The following is a 19,726-nucleotide window of genomic DNA, read 5'->3' on the forward strand; positions in this document are numbered from 1 at the left end:
AGCCCAATCTTGCCTCGGACCCATGGAAAAATGTTATATGCAGCGAACAAAAATCTGTTAGTCTGGAGGTACAGTATGTAAGTGTGGCATATAGCTTCACTAACTATTGGCTGCAAGTAATTTCAGCCTAACTGAATTGACCCAATATTGTGTGGAAATACCATGTGGTGCTGGTGTTATTGCAAGAAAAAGGAGGTGCTGGTGTTATTGCATGAATATTCTAGTCAAGGTATTATTAGTGTAGTTAGTAGAGTGTTAAGTTTGTTAATTAAAATTGTGACTAAAAATATTTTATTTCAGGACTAAAATTAGACTAAAATGATAACTGAGATCCACTGACGAAATCTTAACTAAAACTAACACTAAGCCAAAAAAACACAAAAAATAAAGCGAGTAAGACTAAAACTAAATTTAAAATGCTTGTCAAAATTAACACTGAAAGTAGGGTTTAACTTTAAGAACAATTATATGTTCTAGATATTTGCAGAAAATAAAAATGACCTGCTATGAAGGAAATATGGTTGTGTATTGTACTTGTTTGTTCTAATATTCTTAAGGCATTAATTTGAATATGATATATGAGAGTACTACTGGTAAGTCAGACTTAATGTGTAACACATTCTCAGCCTACTGAGCCTAGGTTATTAAACACATAGTTAAAGGTATGCAAACTTCTCAAGGAAATTTTAGAGAAATGTTCTTCAGCAAAATCCATTACAGTATAATTAAATGGTTTGCAAAAGTTATGACTAAAACACGGACTAAAATTAGACTATGAAAACGAGATCCACTGACTAAAACAAAGCAAAAGACTAAAATGAGACAAACTACAATTTTAAGTAAGAACGAACATTAAAACTAAATTGAAAATCCTTGTCAGTTCATGTTGACACTCAGAATGTCAATATGAGTTTGTCAACATTGTCATAATGTAGACATGGACCATACTGACATTCATAGGGCGGTATTAAATTCATTTCACCCCCTTCCACACCCGTTCTTTTTCTGCTGACGGGTGTGGTATAATCATTTCAGCTCGCTACCCCTGTAGTAGCGACTGTGCCCAACCCTATACGCAGCTAAACCTGATTACTATGGGCGCGATATGTGCAATAAAGGGGATCACTTTAGAAAGGAGATTGGGCGTGATATATCATTTGAATACCGCCCATCCATGTCAAAGCTGATAAAATATCGTCATGATTAAAAAGCGGATGAGGACTTCCAGCAGTGAGTATGCCTAACCCTTCCCCTAGTGCCTTATCCTAACCTCCTCTCCTGCAGCCTAATACCCCTTTTCCACCAGCCAGCATACAACACGGGTTATTGCACATGAACGCGCATAACCCGTGTTGCTGGCTGGTATAAAAGGGCTGAGTTGGAATAATCCGGGTCGATTGACCAGGTATTCCAACTCGGGTAGCTTGCAGGGTTGAACACGGGTTCAACCCGGTAAGCTGTGCAGTGTCAATAGAAGCGACATGGCTCCCGTTCACACTGTATGGGAGGGCGGCGCTGGGAGATGATGTGATCTCCCAGCGCCGCCCCCACTGCGTCACCGGCAACGTCACCAACCCGGCAATATGCCGGGTTGGAAACGGTAGATGGAAAGGGGGCTGACGCGGGTAGTACCCGTGTCAGACTCCCGGCTGCGACCCGCGTAATTAGATGGAAAAAGGGTATTACACTTCCCCTAATACCCTAACCCTCCACTTCCAATCAGTGTACAACGCAAATGTGTCAACATTCTGCACATGCTGGCATGGTCAGCGTCGACATTAACGTCAAAATTTTTACAATGTTGGCATCATGACTGTGGACATTATGAAAGTTAAGGGTGAGGCAACTTTAAATAAATGTACAAAATAACAGGATTTTACTTAACATTTTCAAAGAAACGTAAAGCTTTAATAAAAACCAAAAGATAAACAGTATTGTATTGAACATTTACCTATCTACCTAAAACTGCAAAGGGAAATTGTATCTCAAATACTGGCAAAACTTACTGTACTTACTTTTTTTTCGCATCCTGGCCTGAAGGTAAATTTCTGCACCAAACTTCCTGTGCCATTACTGCCAGCTACTGTGACCCATAGCAGAAGCAATGCAGAAAGTAAAAAAAAGCAAAAAAGCACTGCCCTTTCCCAGATTTATGGCTACAAATGTAAATACACAATAAGCACAACTACAGTATTATGTACATAGAATCATATTGTACTTCTGTCTGAATATAATGGTAAGGGCAGTTCAACCCAATCAGTAAAGGTCTCCCAAAAGCAAAAAGACAAGACTTCAATAAAAAAATGGTGCATATGCCTGTGTACCAGCTGCAATAAGAATGCTTCCATCGTTTAGTATGTGCTCTCCAAAGATATATTCCCTAATTGAATCATTTTGGACAGCTAACTACATACATGGGAAATAGATAAAATATAAAATACTGGACACAGAATCGATGTATTCTTACACTTATACAACAGTCTAATGTGCTGCACAGTTAATGTTCACAGAACAGGGGTCCTTGTTTTGGGACAGCAGTCTCCTAAAATAACCACATGGGGAATCAATAGGATTATTAAACAAGGCCTTTCAAGATTATAGTTATTGCTGCTCTTTATTTTATATTCTGCCATCTGGAGTCATCAGATGTAACTTGCTATTATTACCCAGTTATGGATCTCCTGAGTCATTGAGTATATGATTACAGCCATTCTATTGAAGTCATTTTTGTTTTAATAAGCCTCCTCCCTTAGTTTCATGATTTAACAATAGGGCCTAATGGAGAGAAATTGCAGTTGACGGTGCACTTTGGGGGTAAAGACAAAAGGTGCCAAAAGAATTAATTGCAAACGGACCAGTAACTGATCGTCAGCTTTCATGTTGATTACTGTTTACAGGGATTACAAACCTCTCTGTTCACATAAAAAGCTTTTTCCTATTACAGTATATGCCAGCTACAAATGCATCCAGTTTTACAGAAACATTCCCAAATTGAAAGTCAATTTCTTCTCTGCCATTGGGACAAAAAATAAACAAACCATATTTGTGAACCCATCCTTTTATAAAGATTACAGCAATACTCCTAAATGAAAGATATTCTGTGGCATTGCCATAAATAGATCAATGTACTCTAATTCCAAGTGATTTGGGATGGACTGTGCATGCAGTTTATACCTAAACGTATTGCCAGTCTAATAAGAATTGAGATTTCATATGTCCATAACACAAAAACAGGATTTCAATGTTAATATGCCACAGCATTTAAAAATTTATATTTATTATATCGAGAGCCCAGAACTTACCTTAATAAGCTCACTCACCTTAATACATCAATACATAAATAAGTGATGGGGTTTTAGTTAATTTAATGTACAATGCATTTAAGCTTGCAGCCCAAAATCTCACTGCACCCCATCTCATTTCTCATACTCTATTCACCTAGACATATAACAATACAAATAAATGAAAGTGACCAGTGCCTAATGGTGCATTTGTGTTAAAAAGGTTATTACAGAGACTCAAATAGAAATTAAACTTAGCTCAATAGTATGATCTTCGGTCATCTGACCTGCAGTAACCCATGGCAACATGAAACAAAAGAGAATGCGAGAGACTAATGGGCCCTACACATTAGGCGATTGGCAGCTGAGGTGACCGGCGGCCGATATGGCCGGCGGGCAACCCGGCAGCGTGGAGGGGGGGGGAGGAGTGAAGTTTCTTCACTCCCCCGTCACCTGGCCCCATAGCCCTACATGCTAATATGGACGAGATTGTCCATATTGGCATGCATTAATAAGCGGCCCGCCACAAACGTTGAACGAGCGCGGGGCTGCGCATTGTTCACCATTGGTGCCTACACACTGAACGATATGAACGAGTTCTTGTTCATTAATGAACGAGAACGTTCATATCGTTCAGTTAGATCTATAAGTGTGTAGAGCCCTATAGTGTGTACTGTTTTTCAACACTGCATATAACTTAAAAAAAACTGTGTACAAGCAGACAAGTCTGATATTAACTACCATGGACCCTCTTATGATAGACAGATAATCTTTTATAGGTTTTTATTCTTGTACGTTTGCTACTTACTCAAATATCGAGGACTGTATAAATAAAACTGTGTATTTTTATGTCACTTCATTGTGGGGTGTGCTATATTTGGAGACTTGCCATAGCTCCGTAAACAATCTTACTAACACAGTTTTTTGAAGGTATATGCAGTGATGAAAAACAGTACACACTGGGGGGAATTCAAATGTTTGAAAAGTCGGTTAGGTGTCTGTTTTTCCTGTCTATTAGGTCCTGCCATGGGTTACTGCAGGTCAGATGACCGAAGACTGTACTGTTGAGCTAAGTTTCATTTCTATTTGATTCTATGTAATAACCATTTTAACACAAATGCTGGTCACTTTCATTTATATATGTGTGTGTGTGTGTGTGTGTGTGTGTGTGTGTGTGTGTGTGTGTGTTATTGATTTTTATTAAATCCGTAACCATGCGTATATAACACCATTGAAATATAGACGTTATGGTAAGAACTTACCGTTGATAACGTGATATCTCTTATGTCCACAGGTATCCACAGGATAACATAGGGATATGCCGGAGCGACAGCGGAAATGGCACCAAACGGTCACAAGCTTTCTGGCCTCCCAGGATGCATCGGGGCTTCACCATATAATCCCGCCCACTGACTCAGTCAAATCAGTTCTTTCCACAGCGATTAGGCAGGAGCATCAGGTAGAAACCTATTTAGGCATAAGAACACACATGCACACTCTTCCATACAAGAGGGAAGAGGTTTAGTGATTGTCAAGATCCTCAAATCAGGTGCATCAGGGTGGGACCCCTGTGGATACCTGTGGACATAAGAGAAATCACGTTATCAACGGTAAGTTCTTACCATAACGTCTATTTCTCTGGCTGGATCCACAGGTTATCCACAGGATAACATAGGGATTTCCCAAAGCCAGTTTTAGTGGTGGGGACACTCCTGATTACACAGGAGAACCTTTTGCCCGAAGTCTGCGTCATGAGAGGCAAAAGTATCCAAGGCATAATGTCTGATGAATGTGTTTATGGAAGACCATGTGGCTGCCTTATAAATCTGTTCTGCTGAAGCACCCTGTTGTGCTGCCCATGAAGGAATGACCTTACGTGTAGAGTGAGCAGAGACATTAGCCGGAGTAGGGAGATCTGCATGAGAATAAGCTTCTGATATTACCATTCGGAGCCATCTTGCCAGCGCCTGTTTACTAGCAGGCCATCCTCTTCTATGAAATCCGTAGCGGATGAAGAGAGAGTCTGTTTTTCTGATGGCACTAGTACGATCTATGTAGATTCTTAATGCTCGGACTACGTCCAGCGACGCTTCTCCCGTAGAAAGTCCCGATACCTAAAAAGCTGGGACTACAATCTCTTCGTTAAGGTGAAACTTTGAAACCACCTTCGGAAGATAACCAGATCTAGTTCTGAGAACTGCTTTATCTGGAAAAAAACTTAGGAAAGGAGACTTACACGACAGCGCTCCTAAATCTGATACTCTTCTAGCTGAGGCCATTGCCAGTAGAAAGCGCACTTTAGCCGTTAACCATTTAAGATCTGCTCTCTTAAGTGGTTCAAACGGACGACCCTGAAGGAATTTAAGAACTATGTTCAAATCCCAGGGAGCTGCAGGAGGAACAAATGGAGGTTGAATGTGTACAACTCCCTGAAAGAAAGTACGCACATCCTGTAAATCAGCAATCTTTCACTGAAACCATACAGTTAACGCTGATACTTGAACTCTCAAGGAAGCTACTTTCAAACCTTTATCCAATCCTGCTTGAAGGAAATCCAAGATCCTGGATACTTTAAAAGATCTTGGATTTAAACTTTTTTCACTACACCAATGAATATAGGCTTGCCATATTCGATGATAAATACGAGCTGAAGAAGGCTTTCTTGCTCTAAGCATAGTTTGAATTGCTTGTTTTGAAAACCCTCTAGCTTCTAAGATAGAGGTTTCAACAGCCACGCCATCAAAGACAGGCAAATCCAGATGGCTGTGACAACAAGGACCCTGCATTAGCAGATCTGGACGTTGAGGGAGCAGTATCGGTGCTTCCACGGACATTCTCAGTAGATCTGTGTACCAATGCCTTCTGGGCCAAGCGGGAGCTATTAGAATTATGGCTCCCTTTGCTTGCTTTATTTTTCTCACTACTCTGGGTAGCAGAGATATTGGAGGGAACAGATATGCCAGATGAAATTTCCATTTTACTGACAGTGGGTCTACAAGGACCGCTCCGGGATCCTTTGTTCCTTATCCGTACCTCGGAACTTTGTTGTTTAGACGAGACGCCATGAGATCTATCTCCGGTAGACCCAATCTGTTCACTATTGTCTGAAACACTTCTGGGTGTAATGCTCATTCGGTTTCCTGAATGGTGTGTCGACTGAGAAAATCCGCTTCCCAGTTCAGTACACCTGGGACAAATACTGCTGACAATGCTGGAAGATGGAGCTCTGCCCATCTTAGTATGGGAGTTACTTCCTCCATCAATCTTTTGCTGTGAGTTCCTCCCTGATGATTGAGGTACGCTACTGCTGTTGCATTGTCTGAGCGAATCTGGACCGGTCTTCCTTGCAGACTGTCCTTTGCCTGAACTAGCGCCATATATATGGCCCTTATTTCCAACAGATTTATTGGCAGGCGACTTTCCCTTATGGACCATTTTCCCTGGAACCAAAGGCTTTCGAGTACCGCTCACCAGCCTTGAAGACTGGCATCTGTTGTCAGGACTTGCCATTCTTTTATCCAAAAGGGTCTCCCCTTGTTTAAATGGTCTGTCTGTGGCCACCACGCTAGAGACCTTTTTACGTTTACTGGAACCTTTATCATCTGCTTTTTTATTGTCTGATGATTTCCGTTCCATTTGGTCAGAATAAGGTGCTGTAATGGCCTGGAGTGGAATTGCGCATATTCCACCATGTCAAAGGTCGATACCATCAGACCCAACAGTCACATTGCTGCATGGACTGACATTGTCTGAGTGTGCAATGCTTCCTGAATCCTGACCTGCACCTTGACTATCTTTTTCTCTGGTAAGAAAACTTTCTGTAGACCTGAATCCAATATGGTTCCCAAATTAACCATCCGCTGTGACGGATTCAGAGACAACTTTTCCCAATTTATGAGCCACCCGTGTCTCTGTAAACAAACTACTGTCTGTTGAAGATGGCTCAAAAGCAACTCCTGCGAATGTGCTAGGTTTAACAGGTCGTCGAGGTATGGAAATATTCTTATCCCCTGCTTGCGGAGATGAGCTGCCATAACCACCATAATTTTGGTAAACACCATGGGTGCTGTTGCTAGCCCGAAGGGCAAGGCTTGGAACTGAAAATGTTCCTGGAGGATGGCAACCTGAGGTAACACTGATGCGACCATGCTATAGGCACATGTAGGTAAGCATTCTGTATATCCAGAGATACCATGTAATCTCCCGGTTCCATAGCCAACCTTATGGAGCGTAATGTCTCCATGTGGAACCTTGGAATCCAAATGTATTTGTTTAACATTTTGAGATTGAGAATTGGTCGAAATGACCCATTTGGCTTCTGAATCAAAAATAGGTTGGAGTAAAACCCCTGTCCCCTTTGACTGCAGTAATTTTTGGACTGCTTCTTGCAGGGCATTGGCCTTCAACTCTATACGAGACGGGCTGGTGCAAAATAATCTTTGAGGAGGTTGCCTCCTGAATGGGAACCCATACCCGTGAGATACCACCTTCTGCACCCAAGCATCTGCTTTCGACTGTTGCCATATGTGTGCAAAATGAAGGAGTCGGCCCCCAACCCTGGAGTCCTCCACCGTCTATTCAGGCTGATGGTTTCTGTTCAGGCTTGGAAGCTGGCTTTCTACTAGCCCATTGCTTCCTACCCCTGGCTGATCTATTGGACTGGGGTTGCTTAGACTCCTCTTTAGCTTTCGCTTTGCCATCGAAATGGCCGAAACTTTAAACCCTTAGCCTCAGGGTAATAACTAGCCGGAAATCTGACCTTCTTCGATTCAGCTTCCGATTCTAGAATATCAGATAATTGTTTTCCAAACAATATATTACCAATCAAAGGCAATGCTTCCAATTCTTTCTTGGATTCAGCATCTGCTTTCCAGGTATGTAGCCAAACTGCTCTACGAGCGGCTACTGTCAAGGCTGATGCTTTAGAAGCAATCGTACCCATATCAATTGCTGCTTCTTCCAAATATTGGGCAGCTTGTCTTAAACGGCTCAAATGATACTCTTGCTCTCTATTAGGAGGAGAGAGACCATTCTCTAGTTCCTCTAACCATTCGCCCATTGCCTTTGCTATCCAGGCCGAAGCCATAGCAGGTCTTACCACTGCTTCTGAGAGAGAAAATATATTTTTCAAGAAGCTACTGTATCTACCCATCTGTCTGTGACATCATTTAGTGAGGTAGATGACAGTGGTAAAGCAGATTTATGCACAAGTCGCAGTACATGTGCATCTACTTTTGGAGGAACTTCTCTTTTCGAACAATCCGCAGCTGGAAATGGATAATAAGAATCCCACTTTTTCGGAATCTTATACTTTTTACTGGGCGTCGCCCAGGATTCATCCATCATTTCCGTCAGATCCTCTGACGCTGGGAATTCAGTCTTAACTGTCTTTGTTCGTTTAAACACAGGTGCTTTAGATTTTGACACTGTTTTGGCTGACTCCTCCAAAGAGAGAACAGCCTTCATAGCATCAATAAGTTCAGCTACATCCTCTGAACTAAAACTCTGCGACTTATCATCATACGGAGTATTTGAATATACTGTATCATCATCTGTTGTATCATCTTGTGTAGTCTGCCACATAGACGCATCTGTCTTAGTCTTACCTGTCTCTTGGTTATTTGTAGAAGCTACTGGAACCAAACCATAAGAAGGCAGCTGCATGTATGGGTTAATAGTGTAACCTATCCCCTGGGGTGGTGCTGTCGGAGTTAACCTGTCCGCTATTGAAGACAAAGTCTTTGCGAACATACTCCATGGTGGCTTTGCTGGTTGTTGAACCAATTCCTGTTTCTTACTCTGCTGAAAAGCAAAACAGTTTGCACACAACCCCTCATAAGTGACCAACTGGCCTATACCAATTAACCCTGTTTTACAAGATAAACATGTTAGGGATGTAGGAGTGCCTGATAAATTCTCCTCGTCACTTTGCCGCTCACAGACATTGGTAATATTCTGTTAATTACTACACAATTTGTGACTGAAAATCACCTATATATAGATATATAGAAGTGAGATCAATCTGACCACAACCGTGCACCTGAATTGAGGTTCAGAACAGGACTGACGACATAAAAAAGTCAGCACACATACTAGCAGTCAGTCACATGTTAAAGCATTAAACATTGTCATATGAGAATACAACCACCATAACAACTTACAAGTAGGAAAATTGTATTTCTGTTTTTAACAGTTTTTTTTCAAACATAACATGCAGAAACAACAGTAATATACAGGTCTCCTATGCAATATGTACTAAAATTAACAATCCACACTATCAAGTAGAGAGAATTTTTAGTACTGTATACCCTTCCTCTATAGAGCGGGATACAGGGAGACTCACCACACTTCCATATCCAACAAATATGCTCGCAAGACGCTGAGTGGATTCAGACACTACTGGTGTACACTGCCGTTCTGATAACTGATGCAAGACACGGACGCTCACTAGCGGACACGTACGCTCAGTGAAACGCCACGTGTATGCAGACTCTACAGCCTGCGACTCGGTCCGGCAATCTCTAGTGTACACAACCGCAGCGTCTAAGCTGCGACCGAGTATCCTCGTGATAGCGTCTGAGACGGAAGTGAGGTCATTCAGTTCATGGACGGGAGACGCGCGGAAACTGGTCATGAACTTGGGGGAGGGGCGGCCAGGAGAGCGTCTAATTAACTTAAAGGATCGCGGCCTCACCCTAGTCCTGGCGCCTATGATCCCTAGAGCGTAGCGCTGTCGCACCTGAGAGTGTTCGGCGCATCAACACACTGTTTGTAGTCTCCACCAATACAGTGCAGCTGTGTCCGGACCCCCCTAGTAAGAGGAAATCCATAGACTTACCTTCCCCTCATGCTCCGGCCACAGCCTGGTTACGTCTGCTGGACCTGCTAGAACATCCGACACAGACGCCCGTCGAGACAGCACTGTACCGCGAAGGTAAGCGTTGTTGCGACCCGGTGGGGAGTTGTTGGAGCGACTCATTCTAGTATGCGTTTAAGACGCTGTTAAGAAAAGTCGGTCAAAAAACATAGTAATACTACAAAAATAACATAAAAAAAGCTTCAGGCTGCTTTATTAACAGCAGCCCTGTGACCATGGTCCGGCTCCTGCCGCACCAAACAAAAAAACGATTTGACTGAGTCAGTGGGCGGGATTATATGGTGAAGCCCCGATGCATCCTGGGAGGCCAGAAAGCTTGTGACCGTTTGGTGCCATTTCCGCTGTCGTTCCGGCATATCCCTATGTTATCCTGTGGATATCCTGTGGACCCAGCCAGAGAAAAAGAAGTAGCATTCGTGGTGGACAATGCAACTTTACAAACGCCTGTGTTCTGATTATGGGGTGGAACCCTCCCTTTGATACATCCAGCTGGGACCGTCCTGCAATGTGTACTCACTACGTCTCAATCCCCAACCCAATATCCAAATATACAGGATAAAAGAGGACCACAATGGTGCATTACCATAAAAACACACAATTTATTAAAACATGCAATAAATGCCCGTACATTTATAAAAAAAATTAAGAAAAGTTTATCTGGAGAGTCTTTCACAGTAATCAGGTAGGTAGAAAGGTTAGTCCATCTCACTCAACGCGTTTCGTACTTGTGCAGTTTAGCTGGGCCTCTTCATTCTTGAAGAAGTCCAGCTAAACTGCACAAGGACAAAACACATTTTATATATATATATATATATATATATATATATACATATACATATACACACACACACAGAGAGAAAACCACAGCACTCGCCACCCCAGAAGCGGGGTACAGCTGTGCACTTACCACTCACAGGGTGGGGTGCATGTAACACAGCACTCTCACCACAAAAGCGGGGTACACAGCCGTACTTACCACTCACAGGGCGGGGTGCATGTAGCCCATGACCACATCGCTCTAATAAATACAAACAAAAAAGATAAACTAGCAGGTCCTACACTATCACAGAGTCTTAAAAGGTTTTAAGACTCTGTGATAGTGTAGGACCTGCATGAGGGTGGGGTACCTTGGAGATCGGTATGCAGGCTTCCGTGCATTGGCCAATCCACTAACTAAACCCCCATCATTTATTTATTGAATTGTTGAGGATAAGTGAGCTTACTTTGGTGAGTGCTGGGTTTTTTGTTTGTATATATATATATATATATATATATCCTCCACAAGCAGCCGGCACTCAGATACTAAAGGCAAAATGGCTCAGGTGCTCCATCCGAATAATAATACAATGTCCCCAATGAAAGACGGCACTCAGAGACTTGAAAATGCAGATGCAACAAACTGTATTGAGATCAACGTTTCGGGGTACAACCCCCTTTCTCAAGATTCCATCACAGCACAAACAGACATCTGTGCTATATTATCTATATAATTATCTGTGCTATATATCTGTGCTGACAGCAGCTGCGGAGGGTAGTTTATCTTCCCTGCCGCTGCTAACACTCTCTGACTGGTCGCACCCTGTGCGACCAGGTCAGATAGAGCACTTGCAGGCATGGTCACATCTGATGCGACCATGCCAGGCAAGTGGTTAAGGCCAGTACTGACGGTAGAGATGTGTGCTGAACGATCTTAACACACACAGCTCAGCATACATCTCTCCCCACGCTCAGCACAGCGCAATGTGTGCTGAGGAAGGGGGGGGGGGGAAGCATGGACGGACGGGGGGAGCTCATTTCACCCAGCGGGTGAAATGAGCAATATGCTAGATTGAACCTGTATGCAGGCCAATCTAGCACCGGCGATAGAGATGCGCGGTCTATTGCTGTGGGGGGTACACATGGAGAGATCAGTGCTTAAGTTCTAAGCAATCTAGTCAGATCTCTCCATGTGTACCCCCCTTTAGGAGGAGGCGTAATGAACCAAAGATAGAATGGATTCTTTAGCCTGGAGGAGAGTTGCAGACCTCATGACAGCATACCATTACTTCCATGTCATGTTTCAGTGCTTGGAATGAAACGCAATTGAAAAAGTTACTTTAACACACTCTAGGCTCATGCCCTCTTCCTTTTCTGGATGTCCCAAGCTGCAAAGGGGTATTCTATAGCTCCGGTGGGATTACAGTATTCTTTTTTTTTTCTACACTTTTACTGGGTCTCTGTGTTTGCTTTTGGTGTGTTCCCTTTAACAGATGGTATAATCTAGATCTGTTTTTTATGTCTTTTATCAGAGAAAGGGAGTGATTCCAGGTCTAAAGTTGCTAACTTTTTCCCAGAGACCTGCACTAGAGGGTCTTCTTAGTTTTCAATTTTAATAAATTAGCAAAAACCTTTAAAAAAAAACACTTTTTTCGCGTTGTCATTATGGGGTATTGTGTGTAGCATTTTGAGAGAAAAAAATGAATTTATTCTATTTTGGAATAAAGCTGTAACATAAAAAAATGTGGAAAAAGTGAAGCGCTGTGAATACTTTCCGGATGCACTGTAGAAGTACAAAATATATTGAATATTTTAAAGCACCAAAATCCTAAAGGAGAGACTATACCCAGGGGATAGTGATCCAGTAATGGATTCAGAAAAAATTATTTAATGCAAGTATAAAAATCCAATTTGATGATTGTCTGTTGGATAAATTGCTTTCGTAATAAAATGTTTAATATATTTATCACTATACAGTGGTTATTTTTAATATATTTAACTCACAACATTACATTTTGTTTCTTTTTTTATGTTTAACATTTTGAGGTTATTTTACCTACCACTGTTGATTCCTTATATCTAGACATTTTTATATTCAGCGGCATTCGCAAGGCTAATGTAAAGTACAACAATGACCCAAAATATTATACTGAGATAAAGCATCCTCATATATGACTATAAGCAAGACTCTTCTTTACTTTTTAAAGTGAAATTAATGGAAATGCATTTTCACATAGGTGCTAAATGTAATTTTAAAATGGCAAACATTTACAAGGCAAAACCAACCTGCCGCATTACAAATAAGGGCAGACTCTCACAAAGTCCCGCACCTAAAGCAGCTCTCAGGCTATTACATTTACTGCTCGATAAAGCTGCTCAGCATTTACAAAACCGTTCTTTGGTTATACATCAGCATTGAAAAAGTTATTTATATATATATAACACAGCACAGATATATAGCACAGATAATTATACAGATAATATAGCACAGATGTCTGTTTGTGCTGTGATGGAATCTTGAGAAAGGGGGTTGTACCCCGAAACGTTGATCTCAATACAGTTTGTTGCATCTGCATTTTCAAGTCTCTGAGTGCCGTCTTTCATTGGGGACATTGTATTATTATTCGGATGGAGCACCTGAGCCATTTTGCCTTTAGTATCTGAGTGCCGGCTGCTTGTGGAGGATATATATATATATATATATATATATATATATATATATATATACAAACAAAAAACCCAGCACTCACCAAAGTAAGCTCACTTATCCTCAACAATTCAATAAATAAATGATGGGGGTTTAGTTAGTGGATTGGCCAATGCACGGAAGCCTGCATACCGATCTCCAAGGTACCCCACCCTCATGCAGGTCCTACACTATCACAGAGTCTTAAAACCTTAAAACCGGAAGGTCCCTCTGCCTCCCTGCACTTTCCCCCTGTGTCTGCCGTGCTGACCGATCCCCCCCCCCCTCCAGCGGCTGCAGACAATGGCAGCCGCTGGGGAGTGTAAATGAACCCTCCCAAGCAACCCCCAGACCCCCCCTGTATACCTTCAGGCTGTCCCGGCTTTCAAAATGAAAGCCACGATGGTCGCGATGTTCTCGATCGATGTTTCATTTTTTATTTTTAACTAAAATCATTTGGGATAGGGTTAAATTCATGTTCTTCACCTAATTCACTCATAAAAAACCCCGACAATTTCGGAGCGGTTTTTGGAGAAATAAATCGTCAGTTAAGTGGTTAAATAACTGAAAGGTGCTGCTGTATAAACTGCACTAACTAAATTGATTAGATCAACAACTGATATAACCAGCAAGGAATTCTCTGTATATTGAAACCGTAATAATATAAACCATAGTTTACATATATTCATAATTAAATATTCAATACTTCCCAAAATCAACATGACAAGGATCAAAGTTGGACTGCGCATATAATTATGTAATTGTTACCTTTAATAGAGCTGCAACAGCTTCCTGAGTGGCATTCCTAACATCCTCTCCATTCACCATTAATATCTGATCACCCTGCATCAGTCTCCCATCTGTCTCTGCTATACCACCTTTCACAATATCTGATACAAACACCCCAGTATCATTCCTGGGGTAAAGAAAAAAGATAACAGTAAAAAAGAATAGTCATTATACAAGAATAAAAATGTAACAGTAATAAATTCCAATTGTTTTAATTTATACAGTGGAGGTAACCACATAATAGACTGTTCCATTATTAATGGGAGTACATTCTAACAATTTCAAAAGAACCACTGAAGTCAGTACAGCACTATGTTGCAGTGAAATAAGCAATACAGGTTGAGTATCCCATATCCAAATATCCGAAATACGGAATATTCCGAAATACGGACTTTTTTGAGCGAGAGTGAGATAGTGAAACTTTTGTTTTCTGATGGCTCAATGTACACAAACTTTGTTTAATACACACAGTTATTAAAAATATTGTATTAAATGACCTTCAGACTGTGTATATAAGGTGTATATGAAACATAAATTAATTGTGTGAATGTAGACACACTTTGTTTAATGCACAAAGTTTTAAAAAATATTGGCTAAAATTACCTTCAGGCTGTGTGTATAAGGTGCATATAAAACATAAATGCATTCTGTGCTTAGATTTAGGTCCCATTGCCATGATATCTCATTATGGTATGCAATTATTCCAAAATACGGAAAAATCCGATATCCAAAATACCTCTGGTCCCAAGCATTTTGGATAAGGGATACTCAACCTGTACAGAGTTCTGTATGCAAAATTATCAAACACAGTAAGTCACAGTATTGCAAAATTCAAACATAACACCAACCTAATAGAAAAATTACCTTAAAATGTGTTTGCTACTATTTCACTAATACTGTCGTTACTAGCCAGTGAAAAATGACGGCACAACATAACAGTAATGATAGCGCTCGTGGCTCTGAGCTTCTGAAAAGAGCAACACTTAAATTGCTCCATCGGTCGCCATAGTGGTGAGAAGCAGTATTAGCCTATTATTATATAGAATAAGCAGACTGCCCATGAAATTGGAAATAATCAGAACAAAGATAAAATATTCTTTAAGACACAAATAATTATTTGCCAACATATATTACATCGTATTACATTTACCTTTTCCCCACAATGCTTAAGCCAAGACCTTTCCCTGGCTTCTTCTGTAGCTCCACATTTAGTATATCGTACATATCCTCCTCCTTGTACTGTGCCTCATCCCGATATACCGTCAGACGGACTTTTTGTGGGGTTTGTCTCAGCACATTTATGGCTTCATCGTGTGTGGCATTTCTTAAATCAATACAATTTACCTAAAAAATAAAAATAAAATAAAAAGTCAACCAAAAAGTTTAGTGGGTAAAGCAAATGAAATAATGAATGACAAATCAATTTGAAATATACATTCTATACCTCTAATATTTGATCCCCAGCCCATAGTCTGCCATCTTTGGAAGCAGCACCTTCTTCATATACTTCATGAATAATAATGGCACCCTGACAAACAAAAACAATTTTTTTTATTTTAATTACATTTTCAAAATGGATAACAAAATTGGAATGAATTAAAGCATGAATTAAAACTGAAAAATAGTTAACTGTACATGTCTTATTTTCTCTGTGCACAAAACTATAGTGTTTCCAGGGGTACAAGTATGCGGGTACGGAGTACCCTTAAGAATTTGGCAGTGGGTACTCAGTACCTCCTGCCACACACTTTGCATCCATGCCATTACCACAATTAGAATGCTCCACAAAGCAACAAGACCATGGTGCTTGGCAGCATGACGGCGCCTCCCACTTTGTCAGGGTTACTGTGGCATGACGGAGGCATCGTGGTGTCACACAACGCTTCCTCCTCTGGCGGCTGTGGCTGGCGTGAATAGAGGAGCCTGAGTTCCCGCAGCGTCCCTTGCAGGGAGCAGCAGTGCAACTGTTCCATTCACTCGGCTCGTATGATACATCAGCACTGAGCGGCTTTTGTTCCTCACAGGCTGGATTACTGGGCATGTCTCTGGCTCCACTGTGTGGGGTAATTCATTTCTAATATAATGTGGACACTACGATATATTTCTATTATTACAGGAGTATTACTATATATTTCTATTATTATGGGGGTGTAACTATATATTTCTATTGTAATGTGGACATAACTATATATTTCTATTATACCAGGGGCACTACTACAGTATATTTCCAGTTATAATGGAGGCATTACTATATAATGTTATTAAAATGTGGCCATTACTACATATATTTATTATACTGGGGGTATCACTATATATTTCTATTATACTGGGAGGCATTACTATATATTTCTAGCCTTGCCTCCAGAGTGCAAAGAAAAGGGGCTGTGTCATGTGGCAATGTCGCTAGTGTCATGTAGCCACTCCCACTAGTGGCATGTGGTCATGCCCCCTCACAACACATGATCACGCCCATTTTTCGGCACTCCATACCACTAAGAAATTATTTCTACTTGCACCACTGAGTGTTTCTATTTTACAGATAGTCTAGAGTGAAGTACACCTTTCAAAAATCAACCATTCTAGAAGGTCAAATGATGGGAATGTCAGAGCTCGGCTGTGTAAAACCCATTGAAGGGAGAGCTAAGCAACTGTAAATGACGACCCTTTCTTCTGAAACTACACTTCCAAAGCCAATACTGGACTTGAACCTTAAGGGAAGCCCAGTGTAGGACACCATCTGATGCACATTCTAGGATAATGATTAACAAAACCATAACTTCAGCCGAAGGGGGTTTCAAATTGCCATTTACATCAAGACATGATAATTCCAATACAATATCAGAATGTGTTCAGAATGGAGCAGAATGGATCTCTTCATTCCTTGAACGTTGCTAGGGCTTTTAAAGGGTTTGGGTATGAAATCCTGGCCGTTAGTATCCCAATGGTCAGGATACCAACAGCGGCATCCAGACGGTCAAAATCCCAATGGATCCCAGTACATATTTTAATCTTACCCCTAACCCAACCCCTCCTGGTTCTCCTGTTTAATTTTAAACCAAAATGAAAATTGAAAGGGAATGCTGGTTCTGTTTAATTTGTTCTTAAGTTCTGCCCACAGGAGCCTGGTTGGAAAAGAAACCAAACATCCAGCAGGATTGGGATAAAATTATAGAGATGAGCGCCTGAAATTTTTCGGGTTTTGTGTTTTGGTTTTGGGTTCGGTTCCGCGGCCGTGTTTTGGGTTCGACCGCGTTTTGGCAAAACCTCACCGAATTTTTTTTGTCGGATTCGGGTGTGTTTTGGATTCGGGTGTCTTTTTCAAAAAACACTAAAAAACAGCTTAAATCATAGAATTTGGGGGTCATTTTGATCCCAAAGTATTATTAACCTCAAAAACCATAATTTACACTCATTTTCAGTCTATTCTGAATACCTCACACCTCACAATATTATTTTTAGACCTAAAATTTGCACCGAGGTCGCTGTGTGAGTAAGATAAGCGACCCTAGTGGCCGACACAAACACCGGGCCCATCTAGGAGTGGCACTGCAGTGTCACGCAGGATGTCCCTTCCAAAAAACCCTCCCCAAACAGCACATGACGCAAAGAAAAAAAGAGGCGCAATGAGGTAGCTGTGTGAGTAAGATTAGCGACCCTAGTGGCCGACACAAACACCGGGCCCATCTAGGAGTGTCACTGCAGTGTCACGCAGGATGGCCCTTCCAAAAAACCCTCCCCAAACAGCACATGACGCAAAGAAAAAAAGAGGCGCAATGAGGTAGCTGACTGTGTGAGTAAGATTAGCGACCCTAGTGGCCGACACAAACACCGGGCCCATCTAGGAGTGGCACTGCAGTGTCACGCAGGATGGCCCTTCCAAAAAACCCTCCCCAAACAGCACATGACGCAAAGAAAAAAAGAGGCGCAATGAGGTAGCTGACTGTGTGAGTAAGATTAGCGACCCTAGTGGCCGACACAAACACCGGGCCCATCTAGGAGTGGCACTGCAGTGTCACGCAGGATGTCCCTTCCAAAAAAACCCTCCCCAATCAGCACATGATGCAAAGAAAAAGAAAAGAAAAAAGAGGTGCAAGATGGAATTGTCCTTGGGCCCTCCCACCCACCCTTATGTTGTATAAACAAAACAGGACATGCACACTTTAACCAACCCATCATTTCAGTGACAGGGTCTGCCACACGACTGTGACTGATATGACGGGTTGGTTTGGACCCCCCCCAAAAAAGAAGCAATTAATCTCTCCTTGCACAAACTGGCTCTACAGAGGCAAGATGTCCACCTCATCTTCACCCTCCGATATATCACCGTGTACATCCCCCTCCTCACAGATTATCAATTCGTCCCCACTGGAATCCACCATCTCAGCTCCCTGTGTACTTTGTGGAGGCAATTGCTGCTGGTCAATGTCTCCGCGGAGGAATTGATTATAATTCATTTTAATGAACATCATCTTCTCCACATTTTCTGGATGTAACCTCGTACGCCGATTGCTGACAAGGTGAGCGGCGGCACTAAACACTCTTTCGGAGTACACACTTGTGGGAGGGCAACTTAGGTAGAATAAAGCCAGTTTGTGCAAGGGCCTCCAAATTGCCTCTTTTTCCTGCCAGTATAAGTACGGACTGTGTGACGTGCCTACTTGGATGCGGTCACTCATATAATCCTCCACCATTCTATCAATGTTGAGAGAATCATATGCAGTGACAGTAGACGACATGTCCGTAATCGTTGTCAGGTCCTTCAGTCCGGACCAGATGTCAGCATCAGCAGTCGCTCCAGACTGCCCTGCATCACCGCCAGCGGGTGGGCTCGGAATTCTGAGCCTTTTCCTCGCACCCCCAGTTGCGGGAGAATGTGAAGGAGGAGATGTTGACAGGTCGCGTTCCGCTTGACTTGACAATTTTGTCACCAGCAGGTCTTTCAACCCCAGCAGACCTGTGTCTGCCGGAAAGAGAGATCCAAGGTAGGCTTTAAATCTAGGATCGAGCACGGTGGCCAAAATGTAGTGCTCTGATTTCAACAGATTGACCACCCGTGAATCCTTGTTAAGCGAATTAAGGGCTGCATCCACAAGTCCCACATGCCTAGCGGAATCGCTCCCTTTTAGCTCCTTCTTCAATGCCTCCAGCTTCTTCTGCAAAAGCCTGATGAGGGGAATGACCTGACTCAGGCTGGCAGTGTCTGAACTGACTTCACGTGTGGCAAGTTCAAAGGGCATCAGAACCTTGCACAACGTTGAAATCATTCTCCACTGCACTTGAGACAGGTGCATTCCATCTCCTATATCGTGCTCAATTGTATAGGCTTGAATGGCCTTT

The 19,726-nt window shown here is 41.9% G+C and overlaps 1 protein-coding gene across 13 annotated transcripts in view; it reads right to left on the bottom strand.

Annotated features, from left to right (window-relative positions):
* The window catches only part of MPDZ (multiple PDZ domain crumbs cell polarity complex component), a 333,366-nt gene that overhangs the window by 25,587 nt on the left and 288,053 nt on the right, over nt 1–19,726 (bottom strand). For all 13 annotated transcript variants that reach the window (XM_063914044.1, XM_063914045.1, XM_063914055.1 and 10 more), the window contains 3 exons: nt 15,834–15,917; nt 15,540–15,733; nt 14,369–14,516 (listed from right to left, as the gene is read on the bottom strand). In XM_063914044.1, the coding sequence (XP_063770114.1) occupies nt 14,369–14,516; nt 15,540–15,733; nt 15,834–15,917 (426 nt within the window). The remainder of the gene's footprint in view (nt 1–14,368; nt 14,517–15,539; nt 15,734–15,833; nt 15,918–19,726) is intronic.

The sequence above is a fragment of the Pseudophryne corroboree genome, chromosome 1, assembly GCF_028390025.1.
Source record: "Pseudophryne corroboree isolate aPseCor3 chromosome 1, aPseCor3.hap2, whole genome shotgun sequence".
Classification (NCBI taxonomy): domain Eukaryota; kingdom Metazoa; phylum Chordata; class Amphibia; order Anura; family Myobatrachidae; genus Pseudophryne; species Pseudophryne corroboree.